At 47.7% G+C, this 25,592-nt stretch overlaps 1 protein-coding gene across 1 annotated transcript in view; it reads right to left on the bottom strand.

The window, feature by feature from the left end:
* Positions 1–1,060: 1,060 nt before the first annotated feature.
* Positions 1,061–25,592, bottom strand: part of PAXIP1 (PAX interacting protein 1) — a 46,461-nt gene continuing 21,929 nt past the window's right edge. Inside the window, exons 7-20 of the mRNA XM_007457183.1 lie at positions 22,666–23,065; positions 22,090–22,184; positions 15,479–15,574; positions 14,425–14,562; positions 13,690–13,811; positions 13,094–13,278; positions 11,812–11,855; positions 10,566–10,636; positions 9,384–9,486; positions 8,172–8,340; positions 2,492–2,592; positions 1,424–1,558; positions 1,261–1,336; positions 1,061–1,167 (exon numbers count right to left, since the gene is read on the bottom strand). Of these exons, the coding sequence (XP_007457245.1) occupies positions 1,061–1,167; positions 1,261–1,336; positions 1,424–1,558; positions 2,492–2,592; positions 8,172–8,340; positions 9,384–9,486; positions 10,566–10,636; positions 11,812–11,855; positions 13,094–13,278; positions 13,690–13,811; positions 14,425–14,562; positions 15,479–15,574; positions 22,090–22,184; positions 22,666–23,065 (1,842 nt within the window). The remainder of the gene's footprint in view (positions 1,168–1,260; positions 1,337–1,423; positions 1,559–2,491; positions 2,593–8,171; positions 8,341–9,383; positions 9,487–10,565; positions 10,637–11,811; positions 11,856–13,093; positions 13,279–13,689; positions 13,812–14,424; positions 14,563–15,478; positions 15,575–22,089; positions 22,185–22,665; positions 23,066–25,592) is intronic.

Raw genomic sequence — 25,592 nt, 5'->3', positions numbered from 1 at the left:
TCTGAATATGCCTCTGCCCAGGAATTTATTTATTACCTTGACAGAAAATGGCTACATTCCAGAAATTATTTCTTCAGGAGAAAATTTACTAGGAAATATTTTGCCTGCAAATTACTTAAAATGTGATCCAGTTTAATGCAAATCAATCAATCAATCAATCAATCATACAAAAAAATGTGTAAAACAAAGGACCACTCAATTCTAAGTTCAAAAGTACATTTATTTAAAACGTGGGCAAGATATCAATATAAAAGAAAAGAGTGTAAGAAATAAGAGTACAAAACATTTCAAATCTTTAACATCCATAATTTAGAGATAGCAAGGTCTTTATTTACACCATTTTATTTGCAGCTAAAGTTCCATTAACAGTGTTGTGAAAACATTTAAAAACCCGGCAAATGAATCATAAAACCTAACGTGGGCTCTTAAAGTCATATAATACAAAACATAATTTATGTTTCCTCAGAATAAAATTGCACATCTTAATAAGATGCAGTATATTTAATATATTTGTCTTCCTGCTTTAAAATGCTTGTCCCCAAAGAAAGCAGCTGGAAAACAAGGGCATCTCAAGGGCACAGGGGCCACTCCATCCAGCAGCTGACACAGCCAGACCCGTGCGCCGGGCTCCAGTCACCAGCACAGGTGCGTCAGTTAAATTTATATGTAAGCTCGTTGAGGAAAACAACTGGCAAACAAACACCATGCAAACTAGTGACGGCATCCAATACAGGCCGCACACTGAGGTGGTGAGCTTCGGGCGCCCAGGCCCTCGCCAGCCCCTGCGACTCTGAACCATCCACCCGGGGCTCCAACCGTCCTGGGGCAGGAGCCTGACTCAGGCTCCTTTCAGGCTACAGACGCAAGAAAAGGGGCCCTGAGATGACACGAGATGACACCCACCAATCAATCACCCAAAGGTAGGGAAAAAAACCTGGAGAGATGTAAGAGCCCATACTGTATAGAAACAAAATCTCCAAAAATGTAAGGGGTCTTTTATCATTTTTATCACCAAAGATTTCCTAATTCGTGGAGATACGGAACACACACAGCTCAGATATTAGTGCTGAGAGGGTTTCTGCACCACACATCTTTCAAAAGGATATGATTCATAGTCCAGTGTTTGTGTGAGCACTCCAGTTAGAACAAACTCTGCATTATGAACATCTGAAAGGAATGAAAACAAAAGCTGTTAAATAAATGCACTGCTGTGTGTGCACCTACACACTCTTAATACAGAGCAAGAGGAATACACCATACCTATTCCTCTGGCAAAATATTCTCGACACAAGTGAAGGTCATTTTCACAGGATATTAAAATTATTTCTGACAAACTCTAATGAAAAGAAAATTATTGGTTACTAAACAATGGCTCTTGTACACGACAATGATGAATTCAATAGCGTATTTTGCTTCTGTCCACCTTATTTTGCGTATGTTCCATGAGTTTCCGGAAAGACGGTTGTTTAGACAGTACTTTCCCTCCTGCACATTCCACAATCGCTTTCATAGTTGAAAGACTCGGGCAGATTCCAGGAGTGATGTAAAAATATTTCGCCTAAAAATAAAATGAAAATATGTATTGTTTTTTAAATGGGATTTTTAGGGTACATTAATTTCTCACTCTATCCTGAGATTTTTGACAAAATGTCTAATTTCATGGGGATACATGTACTAGCCCCGGCTTGTCCCCAGTCTGAAGTGGGCCTGGGGGAATCCAGGTGTGTCAATTCAGCACTTTCCTTATTAACAGCAACTAGAACTTATATTCCTAAAAGACATGAAGTGCTCTGCGATATTCTCAATTTCTATAAAATTCTAAACTGTAAAGCTCAAACAGAATAGGAAATTATTTTGCTGGTTAAAGTTTTCTAACACAAGTGTACCAAAAATACTACTTTGTTTTAAACTCCTCAAATATTTAGAAAAATCAGACTATCTTAGGTAGAATACTCTTAACTCAGTATTGCAAATCATTTCTGATTCCTAAATTGGCTCCTGAAGGGTAAAAAAATGATTATTAAGTTACTGAGCCACTGTTTGACAACTGTCAAATTTTCCAGGGTGTTCTATCTTATCTAACAAATATTTAAATATTCTAGTCCAGAATTATTAGGCACAGATTCAATTAATGTGTTCCCAAGGATGGTCTCCATTCTCTAGCTGAGTATATACATTTAGTGAGAATAGCAGTAAGTAATGGAAGTTGTTAAAAGCAAAAAATTCAATTTAAATGTCTCCTACCTATTCATACACATAACTCTTTACAGAACCGGGTATCTGTAATGCACCTCTCTGTTTATTTAACTTTGTATGGATTCCCTTAGCTATGGTAAACAGCAGGACTCTGCAGGTGCCGAAGATCCCCAGAAACACCCTGCCCGAGGAGGACCGCCCATGCAGTGGGGACGGTGGTGGGGGCCGGCTCCCCGGAGGCCCTCGCGGTTGCCCACAGCTGTAGCGTCGGGGGTGACTTCCCTCCCAAGCGTACCTTAAAGAGCGGAGACACGCGTGCCCTCCTCAGGGACTCCTCCAGACTGAAGGAGAAAAGCACCTCGGCCTCGGCGTCTCGGAGAACGTAGCTCTGCTCGTCTGGAAAAGAGAACAGCACACTGTCCAACAGTGCACGGCGCCCGGGGCGCACTGTGCCACCCGCTCCAGGCTGCCCCCAGTCAGGTGCGTGTGATCCACGGCTCACGTTTACCTGTGAACAAAAGCCTCACCTGTTACACTTGTCGGTTACTTTTCTCCTGAAAACAGCCAGGCCAAAGACACTGTCCCTCCTCGGTCAGTGTTTCTCAGCATTTGGAAAAAACTGGACTGAGAGCTCTGGCCCCTCTACATCCCTCAGCTGTAATCTCACACGGTCCCAGGGCGCCCACAGGCCCAGGGGAAGAGCTCCAGTCCCGGAGGGAGAGCCGCGAACTGTCATCGTGTCATGTGTGTGTGGTGTGTGTTGTGTGTGTATAGGGACCACAGTGACTCCAGAGCCATTAGACTCAATTAGCTGAGATTTACCAAAAGCACGTTCCTTTTAAATCTATGAATATGTACAGCAATTTATAAAGAATGGTTTTACCAAATTTTGAAGATTTAAGCATTTTTAATTAAGAAACATCTAATTTGTCAAAAGGTAAAGATCACAAGATATTTTAATCTTCTTATGAACTACATCTCGTTCAGAAAATCATAATAACCAAACTGTAACACAGCGCAAAGCAGGGAGAGTCTAGGGTCAGGGTCAGTCGGATGACACACGTTGCAGGCCACATACTTTTGAGACATGCCCTTCTGTTTTTGAAACAATGCCTTAAAAACGTAAAAGCCATTCTGAGCTCAAGGACCACTGGGCTAAGAGCAAGCACGTCACTAACGAAACGCTGAAATTTAACAAAATGGATCAGCCATCAGCAGATGGATAAGGCACTATACGGGTTTAGGTGGAAGACGATAATTTCTAAAAAAAAAATGATGAATTAAAAAAATGCACAGAAATGTACTGTCAGTCATGCATGAAGTGATATATTTGTTTTGTTTTAAATATTTATTCATTTAGGGTGTGCCAGGTCTGAGTTGCAGCATGCGGGATCTTTCATTTATTTATTTTTTTTAGGGATCTAGTTCCCCGACCAGGGATCGCACCTGGGCCCCCTGCATTGGGAGCACGGCGTCTTAACCGCTGGCCCACCAGGGAAGTCCCTGAAGTGCTACATTTCAAATGTAAGTGTCCACGCGGCAAAATCAAGGTTGACACGCCTTCTGGAAAGCCATGAGGGAGTGCCAAGAAATACTTAATATTTATGATAAGAGACTATGACCCTAAAATATAACCAAGTAGCCAAAACAATCCTGTCCCAGAGGAGATGCTGACATTTTGGTTTTCTAAAAGCAGCAGCAGAGTTACATTAACTTGCTAAGCATCCGTAGAAAGTTAAACTTTTCACAGCAGCACAAAGGACATGCATCTTCCAGAAAGAGATTATACAGTTTGAGACACCAATTTTATAAATTAAATACAAAATTCCAAAATTATCCCCTACCACATCATGAACAATCCCGTTTTAAAGCTGTCAGGCCCGAGGGCGTCGGAGCCCAGTGAGAGGGGCTGCACTGCAGGGGCAGCGGCAGTCCACGTGCTGCTGACCACACACAGTGCAGCTTAGCAAGTAAGTTAACAAGTTCATTAGGACACTGGAAGCCGGGCTTCTCACTGTTGTTGGAGAAAGGATTACAGACAAAGGGAGGGAGGAAACAAGGACGAACCCCGTGGTGGCAGACTGGCATCGGACAGACACAGGAAGTGGGAAAAGGGTTCAGGAGCAACACCCCAGGGCCACGAGCGCCGTCCGTCCGCCCCGAGGTTTACTCTGAAAGGACTCGGGGATCCTTGGGAAAACGCTGGTGCGGAACCAGGGCAGAGACGCATAAGATGAGCCCAGAACATTCTTGTTTTGCCAAAAGCTACCACGTGGTCAACCCGACAGGAGAGGTGGACAGGACACGGAAGCCAGCCTGAGCGGCAATCCCTGGTCACAGTGGGGACGATGTGAGGACGACAAGACGGTAACCAGGAGACAGAAAGGAGCGCGCGTGGGGAAATAAGGGAATAAATCGAAAGTCTGACAGGGAACAGCAGTATCTGCAAAGTTTCAAAGTGCTTCCCATAAATGACTCGTCAAGAAGCCTGGCCGGCTTGCACCTGCGTCGAGGGACCACCGTGAAATCACCCGCAGGACGACAACCCTGCACTGTGCAGCCCCTGGCAGGATGCGAGGTGGGGGAGACCGCAGCCGTGTGGTGGTCCCGCCACAGACGCCACCTGCCCACCTCCCTCGGGAGGAGACAGCACACACACCAGACGGCAGACCTAACTGACCAGACATCTTCAAGTGACAAGAACAGACCAAGGGGCCCTTCCCAGACTCAAGGAGACTACACGCAACGTGTGATTCAGAACTAGGTCCTTCTGCTCTGAGGGGTGATGCTGAGACAACGGGCAGATCTGAATGGGGATGAGGCAGCAGCGACGGATCGATGTTGATTTCCTGACTGTGGCCGTGTCGCGCCACCTACGAGAACGTCCTTGTCTGTCTGTAGGAAACACGCATTGAGGTGTTGGGGATAACACAGCATTATTTGGGCAACGGACTCTCTGATGGCTCAGAAAAAAAGAAGCTATGTCTGTACTCTATAGGCAACTGGGTGATTGATCGTTTCAAAAAATTTTTTTTAATTCAAAAGCCAAATTGGTTTTACAAATATCCATAAAACGTTAAAAGATGGAAAAAAGTAAGAAATGAATCAGAATGCAGAATTTCAGATACTAACTGCCAGAACTAATAACCTAGGGTTAGGATGTATCCTTCTTGAGAAATTTCAGGAACCTCAAAATGTAAACTTTTGGCAAAACAAAACGTCTCAAGTCTGTATTAAAAGTAAATGACTTTTAATACAGACCAGGGGCTTCCCTGGTGGCACAGTGGTTGAGAGTCTGCCTGCCGATGCAGGGGACACGGGTTCGTGCCCCGGTCCGGGAAGATCCCACATGCCGCGGAGCGGCTGGGCCCGTGAGCCATGGCCGCTGAGCCTGCGCGTCCGGAGCCTGTGCTCCGCAACGGGAGAGGCCACAACAGTGAGAGGCCCGCGTACCGCCAAAAAAAAAAAAAAAAAAAAAAAAAAAAAGTAAATGCCTAGCAGATATCAGCTAAATGATTTTAAAGTTTATATGACAACACAAAAGACACAGCCAACTCAAGAAGAGCAAAGCTGGAAGACTGAGGACCCGACTTCCAGACTCACTGTAAAGCTCTGGGTGAAAGGGCAGATGGACGGACACAGCGAGAGCTCAGTGCAGACCCCCACTCTGCCTATGAGCACAGGCAGCGAGCGCAAGGGGACAAGGGGATGTCCACAGACACACACACTGAATCTAGACACAGACCATACACCTTCACAAAAAGTAACTGAAAAGAGATCACAGATCTAAATGTAAAACACAAAACTACAACTCCTAAAAACGTAACAGGAGAAAACCAAGATGGCTTTGGGTACAGCAATGACTAGATACAAAACCAAAGGCATGATCCACGGAAGAAATAACCGACAACCTGGACTTCATTAAAATCGAACACTTCCACTCTGTCAAAGACAACGTTAAGAGACTGCGAGAAAATATTCGCAAAAGATGCATCTGATAAAGGACTGTTACCCAAAATGTACAAAGAACTCTCAAAACTCAATAAGAGAAGCCAGTTAGAAAATGGACAAAAGATCTGAACAGATGCACGACCACAGAAGATATACAGATAGCAAATAAACACATGAGAAGACGCTTAACATGGTATGTCATCAGGGAAATGCAAATTAAAACAAAAATGAGGTACCACCACACAACTGTTAAAACGGTCAGAAACTGACAACACCGAACGCCGGCAAGGATGTGGGGCAACAGGAAGTCTGCTGATGGAACGCAAACTGGTACCAGCGCTTTGGGAGACGGTTTGATGGTTTCTTACAAAACTAAACCTACTCTCATATGATTCAGCAATGGCACTGCTTGGTACTTAGTCAAACGAGTTGAAAACTTACATCCACACAAAAGCTGCACACAGAACACAGCTTTACTTGTAATTGCCAAAACTTGGAAGCAACCAAGATGCCCTTCAGTAGGTGAGTGGATAAATAAACTGAGGTCCATCCAGACAGTGGGTAGTCTTTGGTGCTAAAAAGAAATGAGCTAAGAAGACACAGAGGAAAACATAAAATGCATGTGACTAAGAAGCCAACATGAAAAGGCTGCATCCGTGTAATTCCAACTATATGACAACCTGGAAAAGTTAAAAGGGATCAAATGTGAAGAAATGTGTTTGAGTATTCAATATTGAATATTAAATTGTTTATAATAAGACCAGAACCACGTTATAAACCCTCAGAAGTCAACACAGCAAACATTAATAAGGCCATGAAGAAAGGAAAGGCAGCTAAAACTGCCCATCAAATATGAATTGTTATAACTTTCATAAACAGATAAAAAATATTTGTTTTCGCAGACTGGTAAGCTTGATAATTAAGCAACTCAAATTTCAATTAAAGAACAGACTCCCTCATGCTGAACTTTATAACTCTCATACAGAATTGAGAGCTAATCTACGTTTATGGTATTGTTTCTACGTTTTTCTTCTTCTGCCTGCATTGTTAGGTTTTACATTTCACTAGTATCTTTTAAGAAAAAAATTTCTAAAATCTCAACTGAAAATTTCTAAACACTACATAACATAGTTGATCCTCGCTATTTGTGGATTTCGTGTTTGTGAATATGCCCACTAAAACAGCGTCTGTGGTGCTTTCCAGTTCTCTGTGGACGTGGCAGAGCTGCCCACGTGGCGCTTCCTGCTGGGGCCGACACGGCGGTGCTCGCCCTGGTTCAGCTCATTCTGAGAACAAGCGTCCTTCCGTGGTCCATTTAGTGCTACTCTCTTCACATTTTTGTGCTTTTCTCAGTGATTTTTGTTGTTTAATCGGCCTGTAAGCACAGTGCTGTCCAGTGCCCTGAGGGCAATGGGCTGTGATGTGCCCTCACAGAGGAAAACACACATGAGACGAAGCTGCAAATCTATTCCGTGGAGAAAAGTCACTTGGAATCATACTCGCTCTGTGCTGATTAGCAAGGCTCTAAAGATACTTGGGTGTACTGACTAAGAAAAAACCTATCTCTAAGTGTCACTGCCAGTAACAGGATTTCACTTTCAGTGCCCTGGATGGTGGGAGACGGGCAAGGGAGGGACGTGCTGACCCTCCCATCTGCCCCGACGTTCCCAGGACGTTGCCGGGCTCCCTGCCGTGCGCTGTACTGCATGTGGAATCTCATCCAACAGCCAGCATATTTCCAAACAAGATACACTCACATCAGGAACCGACATGGCAGGGATGCAGAGCTTATCCCCACCCCCAACACCTTCCAAATGACCAAAACCTCTATATTTCAGGGTAAAATGCAAAGATATCGATCAAATGACTGGAACATGGAACAAGCTTATGAATTTACATGACAAATAGCAAAGAGTTAACGAATGAACTAGATGCTTGCTGGGATGAAAATGGAGATAATGCCAGATTAAAAGGGCTCTTTCTTGAAGTGATAAGTTCACTGAGGCACAGACGCTGCTACTCACCAATGAACTCCTGACACCTGAAACACTCCTCCAGCCACTCCGGAGTCACGATGTGCTTCACCACGGAGACGGCCGTCAGGAACTTCACGGTGCGCGTCACCTTGCTGGAGATGAGGTGGGTGCACTTCTGCGCAGACTCAGCGACCTCCCCACCAAGAATGTAGAGCTTCTGGGGGTCACGAACACAGACCAGAGGTGAGAGCTAGGCCTACAGAGCCGCACACGGCCTGGGACGCGTCTAAGACTACGAACAGAGTCCTCGGCCACGGAAAATGGTGCAACTGGTAAAACCAAACCCACGCCGTTGTAGGAGGAAAGTGGAAACTACGATTGACAATGTACATTTCCCTAACCAATGCTGTGCAGATCAGGATTAAATAAGACATCCCTATAAATAAGTAAAATTCTGAAAACAACGCAGCTCGTTTCATAAGGAGCAAATCTGCCCAGGCTTTCTAAGCTGAAATGAGTGTTATTGAGGCACGTTAAAGTACTGTCTGTATTTTAAGAAATGATGACCTAAGAATTGACTGAGAAGACATAAACATATAAAAGATGATCTCTTTAACTATACTCAATTTTAAAAGTAAAGAAAATATACTAAATGTATAGTAGCATTTGTAATTGTTTTTTTTCCTTAAAAAAAAAAAAAAAAAAGTAAAACGTATGAATCCATGTAATACAGGTCAACTCATACTCTTAACCATCACCCTCCCCTGTCCCCAAAATAACAAAACAAAATCCCGTAATCCCTCCTGGTGTTACTTCCAAGAAGCTTACTTATCTAAATACACGAATACATCACTGCCCTTGGGCCTACCCTCCTACCCAAGAAAACAAGTCTTGAAAGACTGTGGATTCCATCAGAAAACCTGAAGGGACACAGCTACTCTTTTCAGCTACTGTCTTTATGAAGATGATGTCCGAGTGGGCTTGCTAATAATGTTCACGATTATAGAAATGGGTCTCGGTCTACTCACCTAAATCGTTTTTCTAATAAGAAAGCGAGTATCTAAGTGTGAAGCAGCAGCAAGAACGAGGCGGGAAGCCAACGATGAGGTAATGATGACACGAAGTTTATAGATACATACTATAAACACTTATAATAGGATATTCCTGATTAAATGTTAGTTTAATTAGACTGCTGGCCTCAAGCAAATATAAACAGAAAGGAACATTCCTAAAAATCCTTAAATAGATTTAAAATTTCACCTTAATGTACTGTTGAACTTGAACAGGCTCAAATCCAGTGAAAAGCACAAAAGGGGTCAATTCTGGTGTTAACTTCTTAGTGGGAGGTGGTAGATCTTCAATTCTGTAAAATACACATAGAAAAGACCGCCTGTTATTTACTTAAAAATGTTCCTTAGCAAACAAGGGATTTTAATAGCTTTAACAAGCTTTAAGCGTGTGTGGTGTTCTTTCCTTAAAGGGAAAATACAGTGACTTACCTGCTCTTTTTTTCTTTCCCACCATTCACACACAGGCACCCCCAAAAGGCCTCCGTGTGGCACCTCCAAGGGAAGCAGCCAGTCAACGCTCCACTTCATCATCAGCCCCACCCCCGCCCTCACTGGCCTTGCTGGTCCTGAAGAGCGGGAGGCCCCCCGGCCGAGGCTCCGGTCCTGTGTCTTCCACCTGCCCCGTCTCCACCCAGAAGGCACAGAACAAAGCTGTTTGACTCGAGCACACATTTTAAATTAAACCTCAGTCTTTTTCATTTCCTTCCTTAAGTTTTCTCAGATCCTATTTTTAGCTTATATTTGAGACAGTCTATTCAATTAAGAAAAATTTCTTTGTGGCATTTTAATGACATATATAATCACATGATTAGGCTTCCACTAAAAAACCCAATCATTCCCAGATCGTATGGTATGGGGAATGGCAGGAGGGAGAGCTGAGGGGCAGGGAAGAGAGGAAGCCCCTCGCTGAGCACGGCCTGGAGGGCCTCCGGGTTCTAACGGAACCGCCGGCTTCTCTTTACCAGGTGAGACCAGCGCAGGTCTGCACACAGCCACCCCCTGCCGACCCGCCGGGTCAGGAGTCGGGACGCAGGCTCCCGGGCCCACACCGAGGACGCCTGGAGCGGGTTCCAGTCCCGCACCCCCGTCCCACCACAGCAGCTCATGTTTTACACACCGGGAGTTCTGGCGCGGTTCTGGTTGAAGAAGATTCAACTGTTTTTTTAATGAGAGGAGAAAACACTGTTCCCTGTTTATCTCCAGCAATGAAATGAGACGTGCCACGATAAAGCTGTGACGCAATCAGCAAATCCTTCCAAATCCTATTCACTGTGAACATTTCAGTAACTTTCCCAACTGCCACCACTTTCTAAAACAAACCTGTAAAAGCTCATCAACCATTAAAAAAAAAAAAAAAGGCGATTCTTCATACCTGGCTCTTTTGGAAGAGGGCTGGATATTAGTTGCTTCATTCTGCTTCAGTTTGGGAGGTAGTCGTACACCCTGTGATTAAAATATGATTTACTTTAGTCTCCCCAGTAATACAGTAGGTTCCGAGAGCTTTCCACCTACCCCACTGCGTACCAGACGCACGCACCCACCACCACGCCTCACCAGCCGAGAGACAGACACACGCGAGCCTTCCAGGGAAGCCCTGGGCTGGCGCCCTCTTTATTCACCAGACCCAGCAGTTCTTTAAAACGTCTTCACCCCTCTCTCTGTTCATGTTACGGATTTAATCCTCAACCTTGAACTTTTCAGAACACTTTTCACTTCAAATATTTTGTCTTGTGTCTCAGTTTGGAATTTGGAAAACATACTCATTGCAACTACAGGCCCAAAAAGAGACTCTTCCTGCACTGAGATGTCACCCACGAGGGTTCGGGACGATCAGGTCACAGCGCTCTGGAGGGCGGGGCAAGGTGCTGAAGGCCGCTCTGGTCCCCAGGCGCGGGGCGCCCACGTTCCTGGAACCAGCTGGAGCCCCTGACCTGCGGACATGCTGAGTCGAGGGGGAGGGGCAGGGGGAGGCCGGTGCCCCTGGAGGAACCCCCCAGTCAGCCTTCACCCTTGCCTCACCTCTCTGCAGACCTTCGTCCACAAATACACTTTCTGTTTTACTACTTGAAGCAATGACCTCTCAATCTGAGATGAGAGTGCAGATGGCCGCCCCCCCTCACTTGTTTCGTAACAAACGACTGCTGGCCTTCAGGTCCAGAACGGTCCCTCCTGAAGGTACCCCTATCAGAGCTCAGCCAGCGGGCTGGAACCCCACCTGGGACATGCGGGAACGGTCCCATCACGGTGAGGTCTGGGCTCCTGCAGAGTGAGCTGTGGGTCCAGGGCTACTGCACTAACGCCTCAGCTCTTGCCTCCCTGACCCTATGGAAACACGTCGTCTTACTTACTCAGCTCTCCGATTCTTTAAGCAATCGTATAGCTCTTTGAAGTGATAATGTTCCTAACGTGTATAAATGTGAATAACTGACAATATCATCAATTAAGAAAAAAAAGATGCAGGGTATACTAAACAGCTACAACAGGCGAGAAGATAGAGCCCTCATCTGTTATGGTGACAAACTACTAAAAGAATTCTTAATTCACAAATACAAATGTATCCTTCCTGCATGTGCATAATACACAGTAACAGCCAAAGTAAGGTTATTAGCTTGACATACCATCAGCAACTCTGCTGACACTTTCAATGGAACTCTCCAAGCATCTAAAGAGAGAAACGGGTTACTTTTCAGATATACTGTGTAAATAAATAAGCCGTGTTACAAAAGCCTTTTCATGACACATACACACACTACTATACATGGAACAGATAACTAACAAGGACCTGCTGTAGAGCACAGGGAACTCTACTCAATGCTCTGTAATGACCTACATGGGAAAAGAATCGTAAAAAAAAAAAGAACAGATACACATGTATGTAAAACTGATTCACTTTGCTGTACACCTGAAACTTACACAACACTGTAAATCAACTATCCTCCAATTAAAAAAAAAAAAGGAAGTGTATCATCAACAACAAAAACACAAAAAGCCCTTTCAGGAGCAGGTAATCCTGGACACACGGTGGCCTGGCAGACAACCTTTAATAAGGGGAAAATGTGAGGACTGTTACCAGACAACCTTTAATAAGGGGAAAATGTGAGGACTGTTACTAAGCGGCTGCACAGTGAGGGGCGGCGGCTCCCAGGAGAGCCCGCAGGGGCCTAGTTTTGCGTGTGAGGCAGCCCTGAGCAAAGCAGGAGCACGCAGCACAGCAGAGGCTGCCCGCCCCGCGTGTGCTGTCCCCCTGGCCAATTCCGGGAGCCACACAGTCTGGCTTCTAAGAAACCGACTGCGACGAGGGGGCTGACACCAAGGACCACAGCACGCCGGGCGGCGACCGTGCTGAGCACCGAGGGTGCACGTCCACTGAGGATGAGGTGACGTCACGCCAGCAGGTGCGTCACAGGGAAGCAAGCAGACCACAGCTCAAAATGAAGACGAGCTTTCTTGTGACTGAAGCCGTTCAAACTGGAACAGGCTCCTTTGAGAAACAGCACATTAAAGCAGCGTTTGAATTGAACGCCCGTTTTCTGGAGTAACGTTCAGTTCAGTAAATGCAGTAACGTTAAGTGCTGTAGTGTGTACGGTCGGGGTAGTGATCCTTCCACGAGTTTTGTGCAGCTGAAGGGGAGGTGGGCTACGGCTCACGGGGTGCCTTGGACAGACCAGAGCCGGCTTGAGACAAGGTCAGCAGGCTTCTGGACATTCCTTCTACCTCTGAGAGTCTATTTAGAAAAAGCAAACCAAAACACACAGCAACAAAAACTCCTGGGCAGACTGCAGAGGAAGACAGTGTGGCGAGGAAACGGGATATGAAATCAGAACGATGAGAGGGCCAAAGCCGAGACCGGTGGTGCTTAGTACGCAAGCTGGCGGCAACGTGGAACCGGCCCCGCTTACCCAGAAGGTTTGAAACCAAGTGCGGAGCCGGGGCGAAGGGGTCCTGCAGACTGAAGGTGGTGTAGCGGCCGTACTGAATCTGCCGCAGGGCCTCCAGGTTCCCCAGGAGGATGTCTCCCAGCCACTGGGCGTTCACGCACGGGATCCTCCACTCTTTGGCTTTCTCGTACTTTAAACCAGTTGGTCTTTTTTTTTGGAAGAGAAAACACATTTATTAAATGTTAGAGTTCTGTGTTCAAATTTATATTTATATTCAACAAAGCCAGTCCACATTTCCTCACACTAGAAATGGCAGGGATGTTTCTGTAGACGCGACCCTGGCTGGTCACACGCATGGGTCACGAGATCATCGCCAGGCCTACCTTTACCTTACCTTACTGCTGTTACCTGGGCTAAACGGCATCTCATTAATTGATCTAATTTCATTCTTCTGCTAGCATTATCATAAATATCGTTGCTATCCTGTTAACAGACTTTGATTTTCACACCCTAATTTCCGCCACAGAACTATGATATATTAAGAAATACAATTGCTGAAACAGCCACTACAGCGTGTATAAACTGAAGGTTAAGTATGGCTTCAGAACCGTGCTTACTCTTTACAGATGAGAACTGTGTTGCTGCGGCAGAGATAGCCCGTGTACTTGGCACCTGCCAAGTAAGCCATTAACTTCAGGTCATCCCTGTCGCTGTCAACAAATCCAGTCACAGAAATAATCTAAGGAAAAAGAGCAAAAGTAAAAAGGCCAAAATATAACGACAGTTTAACCCAGTTAATAAACCTCTTTCTTCTACATTTTAGTTGTTTTATAGACACGTGTGTTTCCGTTCCCTCTTTGGCATCACGAGAGGCATCTAGTGACATCATCTCTAAGAATGTCAAAACCAGAACTTTGTTAATGGTGAAAATGTTACCCACACAGCCAGCAAGAGGATGGAAAACAAACATACCAAGTCCGGGAAAACCATTTTTGTGTTACTATGACACCATTCAGACAATCTTGATGAAGCTATTCTATTAAGCATATAAATATTAGTATCAGTTCTTCTTACTGATCCCAATTTTGAGCTCAGCTGAGTGGGATGACCTGCAAGTGATAACATCTGGCCAACAGCAGCCACTTCTGGTGTTAGGTAGCTTGCTTTATTTCAGGAATTTATGAAACGGTGTCAAAGACTTAGGAGAGTCAGTGAAACAGCGACTCCGTGCAGGAAGCCGCGACTGTTACAGGAGAACAGAAGGAAATAAGATGCCTGTCGCGCTCGGCACCAGCCAGCGGGCCGTTCGCAGCCCGCGCAGCACACGGGGGCAGAGGAGGGGTGCGCCTTACGTGCTGGGAGCACGGCCTGCCCCCGGGCGGGAAGGCCACGGGGAAGTGCAGGGCCCGATGGGGCGGCACGAGCCGCTTCCTCTTCAGCACCGCGTTCAGCCAGTGCGCCGTGACGCACCTCTTCCGCTCCTTCACCGCCTGCAAACGCAAGAGCACGGGCTGGTCTCGGGGGCTTTCACTGCCGGCTAAACACAGACTGTAAGGCTGGACAGCTAACAAGGCCACCTTTAACGGGAGTCCTATAAATAAAGGAATTTCACGAGCTTAGCACTCAACTTACTGAAGTCATGAACTGCAACGTGCCGCCGGTTAACTTTAACACACCCCGAAAGCACTGCCGGCCCCCCAAGAACGAGAGCCGACCTCGGGGAGAAGAGCTACACGCCTGACAACCTGGAAATGACTTCGGTCACGGAAGGAGATGACATTGCTGACCACCAAAATTAAAACCGCCCCACGAGAACACAGAGGGCCCCGCACACAAGTCACGGAAGAACAACTGCTCACCTAAAAGCAAGCACAGAGCACCTCCCCACAGGCACCACTACCTACTCTGTAACAGGGGTTCCTCAGAGGCCGTGTGTCACACACACTGACACCTGTCTGTCTACAAATAACACTTTTAAGAAAAGAGAAGAAATGAACCTTCAGGGGATGAGAGCGGGTAATACTGAGGAGGAAGCGTCTGCTCTGCAGGACAGAAGCTCGGAGCACTGACCGGGTCAGGCCTGCATACGAATCCCCCAACGGTTAAGAAATCCCGCTTCCGGCCGCTCTTCATTCAGTGTGGCCCTGGACTGGAGCGGAAGGCCGTCTACCCTCCCCTAGCGCCACCTGGGATGTCCCCTTCTCCATTCCTCACAGACAGAAAGGCCTGGTGGCCACAGACCTATCTATCTATCCCACCAAAGATCGAGAAGAATTAGTAAGAAGCAACTTTCTAGAGGTAGAAAAAAGTCCTTCCCAAACACGATCATCACTAGTCACTTAGAACGCTAACACTGTCCAGAGAAAGGGACAGACTCGGTTCCATCGCAGCTGAGCCCCCACTCACCTGTGCGAACAGCCCGCTCACTTGACTCTCACAGAGCAGGTGTGTGCAGCGGCTCGAGAACGTGGGGTCCACGGCACCTCCGTGCGCCTGGATTATCTAGACACGCACAAGACCCAGAGTCACAGTCAACCGCCAGTGCTCAGGGGAAGAGGGAATTGTAATTTCAAATAAGACGGCTATTAAAAGAATCCATTATACATTTTCATCGTCTAGTTCCCCAAAAGTATCAAAGATATGTTATCAGTTGTATCTACAGACTTTTCCACCCTGCACTGTACAATAAAAATGAACTTTAACACCATTCCACCTGAATTTCCAAAGGAAAAGTGGAACGCTCTTTCTAAAACAGGGTTTCTCAACTGGGCACTACGGACGTTTTACACCAGCTGACTGAGCTGCGGGGGGGTCATCCTGAGCATCTCAGGGGGCCGGCGGCACCCCTGACCTCTCTCCGTGAGACGTCAATAACACTCCCCCAGCTGCGACAGTGAAAAATGTTTCAGACATTGCCGATCGTCCCCCGGGGCTAGAATCACTGCTTTTAAGAAACTTTATTCTAAAAGCGGTGGGCGGGGCGGGGGGGGGGAGGTCAAAATGAAGTCTGTGAACACCAGAAAATTATTTTTAAAAACAGATTCAGTTTTTTGGGGTGAGGGGACCGTCCCGTACCTCGACGGCAGTGGTTACGTAGTTGTGTGGCACTAAGGGGAACTGGTCAAAACTTAAAACGCTGTATACCGAAAGAGCGAGAACTTTATACGTTAAAAAGACCTGCCCCACGAAACAATTCCATTTCATTTACAACTTTTTAAAATTTTTTATTAAAAAAAAGTTTTTTAAACTGGAGTCTAGTTGATTTACAATGTGGTGTTAGTTTCAGGTGCACAGCACAGTGATTCAGTTGCACATACACATATACAAATCCTTAAAATATTCTTTTCCGTTACGGTTCATCACAGGACGTTGAACACAGCTCCCTGTGCGCTACAGCAGGACCCTGCCGCCTGTCTGTTCTCTGCGCTTTCGCTTACACCTGCTGACCTCACACTCCCTCCCACTCCATCCGCCCCCGCAACCCGCTGCTTCTGGGCGACCACAAGTCTGTTCTCTGTGTTCATGAGTCTGCTTCTGTTTTGTAGATAGATTCGTTTGTGTAGCATTTTAGATTCCACATCTAAGTGACATCATATGGTATCTGTCTTTCTCTATCTGGCTTACTTCACTCGCTATGATCATCTCTAGGTCCATCCATGCTGCTGCAAATGGCATTATTTCATTCCTTCTTACGGCTGAGTAATGTTCCGTTGTAGACATGTGCCACGTCTTCCTTATCCATTCATCGGTCGACGGACATTTAGGTTGCTTCCACGTCTTGGCTATTGTGAATAGTGCTGCTATGAACACAGGGGTGCGTGTGTCTTTTTGAATTATAGTTTTATCTAGGTTTATGCCTAGCAGTGGGACTGCTGGATCAGACATTAGTTCTAGTTTTAGCTTTTTGAGGAATCTCCATGCTGTTCTCCATAGTGGCTGCACCAACTTACATTCCCACCAACAGTGTAGGAGGGTTCCCTTTACTCCACACCCTCTCCAGCATGTGTTATTTGTATTTGTTATTTTTAATAATGGCCATTCTGACCTGTGTGAGGTGGTACCTCATGGTAGTTTTGATTTGTATTTCTCTAATAATTCGTGATATCGAGCATCTTTTCGTGTGCCTATTGGCCATCTCTATGTCTACTTTAGAGAAATGTCTATTTTAGGTCCTCTACCCATTTTTCGATTGGGTTGTTTTTTTTGTGGTTGAGTTGTATGAGGCTGCTTGTGTATTTTGGAAATTAAGCCCTTGGTGGTTGCATCATTTGCAAAGATTTTCTCCCAGTCAGTAGGTTGCCTTTTCATTTTGTTTATGGTCTCCTTTGCTGTGCAAAAGCTTGTAAGTTTGATCAGGTCCCATTTGTTTATTTTTGCTTTTATTTCTACTGCCTTGGGAGACCAACCTAAGAAAACATTGGTATGACTTAAGTCAGAGAATGCTTTCCCTGTGTTCTCTTCTAGGAGTTTTATGGTGTCATGTCTTACACACGTTTAAGTCTTTAAGCCATTTTGAGTTTATTTTTGTGTAGGTGTGAGGGTGTGTTCTAACTTCACTGATTTACATGCAGCTGTCCAGCTTTCCCAACACCACTTGCTGAAGAGCCTGTCTCTTCTCCATTGTATATTCTTGCCTCCTTTGTTGAAGATTAACTGACTGTAGGTGTGTGGGTTTATTTCTGGGCACTCTATTGTGCCCATTGATCCACTGATCCACACGTCTGTTTTTGTGCCAGTACCACGCACTGTTTTGATTACTGTAGCTTTGTAGTATTGTCCAAAGTCTGGGAGGGTCATGGCTCCTGCTTTGTTCCTTTTCTTCAGGATTGCTTTGGCAATTCTGGGTCTTTTATGGTTCCATATAAATTTTAGGATTATCTGTTCTACTTGTGGAAAATGTCATGGGTAATTTGATAGGGGTGGCATTAAACCTGTAGATTGCTTTGGGTTAGTACGGCCATTTTAACAATATTAGTTCTTCCCATCCAAGAGCATGGGATAGCTTTCCATTTCTTTCAGTCATCTTCAATTTCCTTTATTAATGTTTTATAGTTCTCAGCCTGGAAGTCTTTCACCTCCTTGGCCAGGTTTATTCCTAAGTATTTTATTTTGGGGAGTACGATTTTAAAAGGAATTTTTTTTTTTACATTCCCATTTTGATATTTCATTATTAGTATAAAGAAATGTAACCGACTTCTGTATGTTGTATCCTCCTTCTACCTTGCTGAATTCATTTTTGTGTGTAGTCTTTAGGGGTTTCTGTATGTATCATGTTATATGAATATAATGACAATTTTACCTCTTCCCGATCAATTCGGATACCTTTTTATTTCTTGTCTGATTGCTGTGGTTAGGACTTCCAAAACTATGTTGAATAGAAGAGGTGAAGTGGGCATCTTTGTCTTGTTCCAGATTTTAGCAGGAGGGCTTTCAGCTTTTCACTGTTGAGTACTGTATTGGCTGTGGGTTTGTCATAAATAGCTTTTATTATATTTTGGTCCCTCTATACCCATGTTGGTAAGAGTTTTTATCATGAATGGATGTTGAATTTTGTCAAATGCTTTTTCTGCATCTACTGAGATGATCATGTAGTTTTTGTCTTTTCTTTTGTTGATGTGCTGTATCACACCGATTGATCTGTGTCTGCTGACCCATCCTCATGAACGTCGGCTGAATCCCACTTGGTCGTGGTGTTATCATCTTTTTTATGTTTTGTTGGATTAGGTTTGCTTTCCTGCATCCATCTATGTTCATCAAAGATACTGGCCTGTAATTTTCTTTTTTGGTAGCATCTTTGTCTGGCTTTGGTATCAGGGTGATGGTGGCTTCACAGAAGGTCTTCAGCAGTGTTCCCTCCTCTTCAGTCTTGAAAGAGTCTGAGAAGGATTGGTGTAAGTTCTTTGTATGTTCGGAAGCTCCCTTTCTGTCCCGGCTGATCTCCCTGACAGGGAGGGGCCTCCCAGGGTGCAGGAACCTTTCCTCTTTCACAGCTCCGTCCCAGGGGCACAGGTCCCATCCTGATTCCTTTCTCTCTTTTTTTTCTTTTTTCTCTTGTCCTACCTGGTTACGTGGAGATTTTCTTGCCCCTTCAGAAGTCCGAGGTCTTCTGCCAGCGTTCAGTAGATATTGTGTGAGAGCCGTTTCCACATGTGCACGTATTTCTGACGCACTTGCGGAAGGGAGTGGAGCTCCACGTCGCTCTTCTCTGCCATCCTGACCCACTCCTCTCCATTTACTACTAAAATTCGATTTTTATGTTGATTAAAGTGATGCATAAACATAGTTTAATAGGGCCCAGGACAAAACCAGCAGTTTGCTCTCCCATTCGCTTTCCAGTCCCCGAAGGCTGCCATATCCAGCTATTTAACTCTTTCTTCTGGTAATTATTAATATATTCTAACTAACACATTCTATGCAATTTCTTTGTTTTTTAGCTTTAGATGTTATCTACCAACCTCCTACTGGGGAGGCCACCTTCCCCCCAGAAACTAAAACACACACACACACACACACACACACGCACACACGCACCTTCCTAATTTGGTTCTATCACAGTCCCTATTTCAATCAGCCTTCGGGATTTAACAGAGTATGGCTCACCGCCTGGTCTATCAGGGCACACCAGGACGAAGCTCCTTTCTGCTACCAGCTTTTGCTTTCCCTGGTTGTTAACAAGTGCCTCATTCCCCTCCTTCTCACCGTTTTCTTAGCTTTCCATGTACCCATCACTACTTCTTTCCCAGACTCTTCAAAGAAGTGCAACGTGCTGTGGCTCAAAAGCGTGTCACCTGAGTCTCGTCCCTCCAGGGGCCAGGGCTGGACTCGGCCTGGAGCGTGGGCCAGACCAACAGCGCGCGCCGGGCGATGGCACGCGGCCTCAGCAAAGCCACGGGGGAGCCGGCGCCACGCTGAGTGGACGCGCTCCCTGGAGAGGCCTGGGGCGGGGGTGGGGCCCCCCAAGAGCCATGGGGGCAGCGTTCTAAGCGGTTCCTGCAGCCCAGTAGAGCCCTCAGATGCAGCCTCCTGGAGGCCAGGGCTCTAGCCACCCGCTGAGCCGCCTCAGGACTTCCAGCCCACACAGGAACCAGGGGGTAGTAAGCGTCTGTTGTTTCAAGCCACTGAGTCTCAGGGGAGTCGTCACACAGCAGCAGAAGACAAACGCAGTGTCACCTCCGCTTAACCCGGTCGAGCCCCTCCAGCGACCTGTCTCCTCCACCCCGTGCCGTCCCTCCCGGACGCCGCCCCCCACTCCGGTGCTGGCTGGTCCCTCTCCACCAGCCCTCACGCCTGTGTGGACTGCCCTGCACCCTCACCCTCGGAATCCCTTTCCACCTCTGGGTCAAGCCCCACCCTTGGCCACACTCTCCTCTTGTGTGGCACGGCACGGTTGTAAGAATGGCACACGGCAGGCACAGTTTGACTGGGGGAGTCTGAAAATATCTTCATCCCACAGTCCCATTTGACTGACGGACTGGATATGGCTTCCTAGGCTGGGAATCACAGGCTGCCTCTGAGAGCCAGACGCCCGCCCAGGTCCCGCTGGTACGCATCCTCAAGCCCTGAGCCCGGGCATCCCTCACACGCTGCACCTTCATGGCGGCCCGAACAGCGCCCTCTTCTCTCCTTTCAACCTGCAGAAACGCCCTTCAGTTATGAGCGACCTTCTTTCAACTATCTTGCCTTCATTTCCTCTGTTCCCAAACTTCTAGGATTTAATTTTGGACCTCTTGGACTAACCCTTTAACTGACAAACAAAAACAAAACCCCCCAAAACCGAAAGCAAACCTCTTCGTATCTCTGAATTTTGTTCTACTTTTTTTTTCAGGATACTTTCTAAATATCATTACCCCCTACACTTCCATAATTAAAAAAAAATAATAATAACGTATGCCGCTGTAACTCTCAGACAGGCATCTCCTACCCGCCCCTGGCGACTGCCCTCCTTCGGGTACTCAGCGCTTCCCAACTAAGCCCCAGCCCAGCCACCTCCCCGGCCTTCCGTGCCCAACATCTCACGGCCACACACGCACCTGCCCAGGCTCCACACACTCTCAAGACGATGGGGAGCAAACTCCGGTTCCTACAACGCGCCAGGTAAGTCGGGTCTTGGAAGGGACGGCCTGGCCTTGGTCTCTGGCCCTCCGTGCCTCCTGGACCCCGACCCTAACCCCGGCCCTAGGAGCGTGCTCTCCCGCTGCCGCACCCCTTCCGCGGCCCCGCGGCCCTGCCAATGCCACTCTCTCCACCGGGACTCCTCCCTCCCCTGGACTCTTACTTGGCCTCGGCCTCACAGACGGGGTCCTCTGCTTAACAAGCACCCGCCCCGGCTAGCGCCTTTCTCCAGGCTCTCCAGCACCCAACGTGCTGTTCACCGTCACCTGAGCGTGCAGCTGTTCCTCCACCCGTCTCACGGTTTCCTCGCTCCTGTTCAGTCACCAGTGTTCCCTAGGTCTGACAGTGTGCCTGGCACATGGCAGGGGCTTAAACACCAGCAATGCTTGCAGGGAAGCCCACTGAAGATGCATCTGAAGCACACAAACTCATGTTTTTAAAGAAAATTGGGCTCAATTTTTATTTGTGGCACTGCAAGAGGAAGTGTTTACTTTTCGTTTTCTTTAAAGGCCACTGTGCAAACTAATAAATCAATCAACAGACTCAGTTCCACACCTGGGCTAGAAGACTCTGCGGTGCCTTCCAACCACTCGCCTTTGGAGAACAAAGATGACACAGCTACATGTAAGTCCAGGGTCCCGACCCGAGGGCACCAAAATCCGATCTTCCCACACCCCCGGTTATATACAAGTCATCCGTGTGCCACTCAGAATTTTAGGACTGAAAATAATCCTAAGAATGATAAAGTCCAACCTTTTCCCCTTACAGTTAGGAAAACTGAAGCCCAGAGAGCGGATCTGCCCAAGGTCCCGGGGGGGTGTTAATAAAAATGCCCTTAACACCTTCAGATACTATATGTATGTGTATACGTATATGTACATGTACCTGCATCTCAGTAACCTTACCCTTTTCCATGTGGCCAGCAGCTGTTTGTCAGACATCTGCTCTGGATAATCCGCAACTGCAAACACACATCCCAGTAAGAAGCCTTCTTCTGGAACTAGAATAGAATCATACAAATTAAAGTCCGAAACCCATGAATGTGTGCACAAAACATAAGCTCATTTTGCAGAGTTCAATATGAATGCGTGAAGCGAGTCACGCCTGACCATCACGTATCCACCAGTACGGTGAGGACCTCTGGCACACTGCTGCAAACATAGCTGCTCGCCCGTCCACGTTAAGTGACTGAGAACACGAAACCAACGGTTCCTGCCTGGGCACTGAGCACCCCGAGCTGGTCCCTGCGGCAGCCTGATGTTCTATGGACGCCAGTGTTCACTTCAGGGTATGGCGTCCCAAAGTACCAAAGAAATCTAACTGTTCCGTCCTCCTAACTATATCCTTTGTTAGGTAACGAGACCCCCGTTCCCCGTTTTCTAAGAGTTATTTTGGCATGAATCCTTACCCTACCTGCAAACGCTCTCCAAGTAAGTACAGGACTTTTGGGAGAAAAAGAAGGAAGAAGCCACATTACTAACTCTCCACTGCTGGGTCGTGTCCGAACAGCTGGCGCTGCGGCTGGCACGGCAGGGCCTGGGGCGTCTGCATTTGCATCTGCTGCTGCTGCTGGTGCAGGCGCTGGAGCTGTTGCAAGTGTGCAAGCTGGTGTTGCAGCGCCTGCTGCTGCGGGGGTAACTGAGGCTGGTGGGCCTGCGGTGGCGGCCGAAACGGATGCGGCGGCGGCGGGTAAGGCTGCTGCTGGAGCTGCAGGGCCTGCTGGGGTGGCAGGTGCAGGACGGGCGGCGGGGCCGGCGGCGACAGATGTGGCTCCAGGGTCACTTTCGCCTGGCTGAGCAGCGCTGCGTTCGCATGGCCCTGCTGGCTGTGGTTCACCTGCTGCTCTAAGGTCTTTGTCGGAGCTGCGAGGGACTGTAAGATCTGGAAACAGAAACCAGGCGAGGTGGTCATCAGCAGCTGCTGACGTGTGCTCCCCGGCCCTCGTCAGGAGGGCGACGGCACACCCTACACGCCGTCAGCCAGACGTTCGCTGGCCGGACAGTGCAAACACAACGGCCGTTGTCTCCCGTGCACTAAGCATCACCAGTCTCCGTGAAGCAAATAAATTCAAACCGTGAGACATTGTCACCAAAATGTGAAAGTAACCTAAGTGAGGCGGAACAAGCTAATGAGTGGAAGTTGTGGCCGACGCGAGCTCAAGGGGCCGATGTGCTCCACAGCAGAGGGGCGAGGGCTCGGCCACACCGACCCCGCTGGCCCCAGGGCGCGGCCTTGTGCCTCCGGGGCCCTCTCCTGCCCGGCCACGAAGGCACCGGCAGCCGGAGAGCCTGACCCAAGCCTCCTTCCCACAGCTGCCGCTTCCCAAAGGAGCAAGGGGTCCGGCAGAGGAGGACACAAAGACCCCACCCGAGTGAAGGCACGGGACACAGGCGACCCTGGAGAGCAGCCGCCGGCCCCTCCCATCTGCGGTCGTCCTGCTCTGCCACACCAACGAGGGACGGAAAAGACACCAGCACTAGGTTTGCTGGCGTGGGCAACCTTCCCCCAGCCGAGAGGCCCTCAGCACAGCTGGTACACTCGCCTTCCTCAGAGGTGACGGGAGCTCCACACGTGGGACAGAAAGAACACCTCTAGCTAGAGAACCCCGCCGCCAGCCAGCCGAGGTTGAGCTCACCCTCCCTCCCAGGGGCAGGAGCCGGCCTGAGAGCTGAACAAGCTGCAGGGCAGGAAGGGGCCGGACCGGGACCAGGAGACACCAGCTCGCTGAGCGTCAGATCGCCATGTCATTTTACTACCCTGCGCAGCGCTGGATGTAACAAAAGAAACGTGTCATACGATGAATTTTCCCAACATGCTCAAGTAACAAAAATTGGAAGCCAACTTCTCATGGTCAAGGAAGCCAGTAACAAACAGATTTTACCAAAAGTCAATCGATACAATTTATCCCTATTAAAACATCCTTGTCATGTAAATAAAACTCCAGAAATGCAACTTTTACATAAACCAAACCTATACAAAAATCTCAAATATATTTTTGACTTATCTCTTGCACTTAAAACAGACTCCAAAACATAAAGGTTATATAATTTGCAAGAGTAACAGACTTTGGATTTAGTGGTGAAATAAATTAAAATTGAAATAAGTTAAACTCAAGGGTTTGAGTACATCTGTCCTGGAAATCAGCCTATAGGTGAGACATCTCTATAAGGAGACCCTTTGGGTACTTCGAAAACTCCCCAAGTTGAGCTCTGAGCAGGAAAAAAGTTTTCGATACGCTTGTAATTAACAGGATAACTAATTCTTCTCTACACAAGTGTCAAAAAATACCCGGTAAAGTGGAGGGAGAAATGAACCCACCACATACCCTGTCCAAGTATAGAGAACAGCATTTGGGATGCTGACATTTCCATAAAGAAGCAGGCAGGGGCTTCCCTGGTGGCACAGTGGTTGGGAGTCTGCCTGCCGATGCAGGGGACACGGCTTCGTGCCCCGGTCTGGGAAGATCCCACATGCCGCGGAGCGGCTGGGCCCGTGAGCCATGGCTACTGAGCCTGCGCGTCCGGAGCCTGTGCTCCGCAACGGGAGAGGCCACGACAGTGAGAGGCCCGCGTACCGCAAAAAAAAAAAACAAAACAAAAAGAAAACAGGAGTTTGATGGTTGCTATGTTTCCTCAACCCCCTGATCTAATTTTAAACCAAATCTTTTATTTCTAACATTTCAAAGGTTCATTTTCTTCACATCTAGCAGCAAAATGGCCTAGTGTTCTGACACTGCTGAAGAACCCTCAGAAGACCTCTTCACAAGCGTTCTCGTTAGTGATCAAAACCATTCCCTCGCTAGAACTCGTCCCGCCTCTGCACGTGGCTGAGCAGATCAGGTCCGTCTTCTGCGGAGGTCCGACCTGCAGGACGACGCAAAGGCAGAGATACGCCCAGCCCCACGCCACCCACCCCCCCACCCCCGTGTAGTCAGCATTTCCATTTCCAATGAGATGAGTTTACCTCTACATCCAAATGGAGGGAACTTGGGATTTAAGTCAACGTCCACTGTATTTGAAAAATGCGGAATCCAGTAGACATGCCCAGTCACTGACCAGCAGTGCTTTCTACCTGCCGGTGAACGGACAGCACTGCACATCCGTCCTGTTCCCGCTCCTCGTTCCTCAGCTGAGGACGGGGGAAGAGGCTTTGCACACCGGCTCCTGCATCCTCCCAGCGCCCATGTGGGTCTCCGCCTGCTAGCAGGGCAGGCGCCCTGGACAGCCCAGGTCACCTCTCCAGACCGGCTGGCCCTCCAGCCTCCCCACGCCCCCAATTTCTGATCTCCCCTCTGCGCTCTGCCTCTGGCCTGGCGTCTGCATCCCGCCCACCCTGCGTGCTCCGGCTTCCGACCACCTCCTCGCTCCCCGCGAGGCCCCTGCGGAGCTGGGTGCTGACACGCGGGCCC

Source organism: Lipotes vexillifer, unplaced genomic scaffold (assembly GCF_000442215.2).
Source record: "Lipotes vexillifer unplaced genomic scaffold, Lipotes_vexillifer_v1.1 scaffold944, whole genome shotgun sequence".
Lineage (NCBI taxonomy): Eukaryota > Metazoa > Chordata > Mammalia > Artiodactyla > Lipotidae > Lipotes > Lipotes vexillifer.
This window is presented reverse-complemented; position numbering and strand designations above follow the sequence as displayed.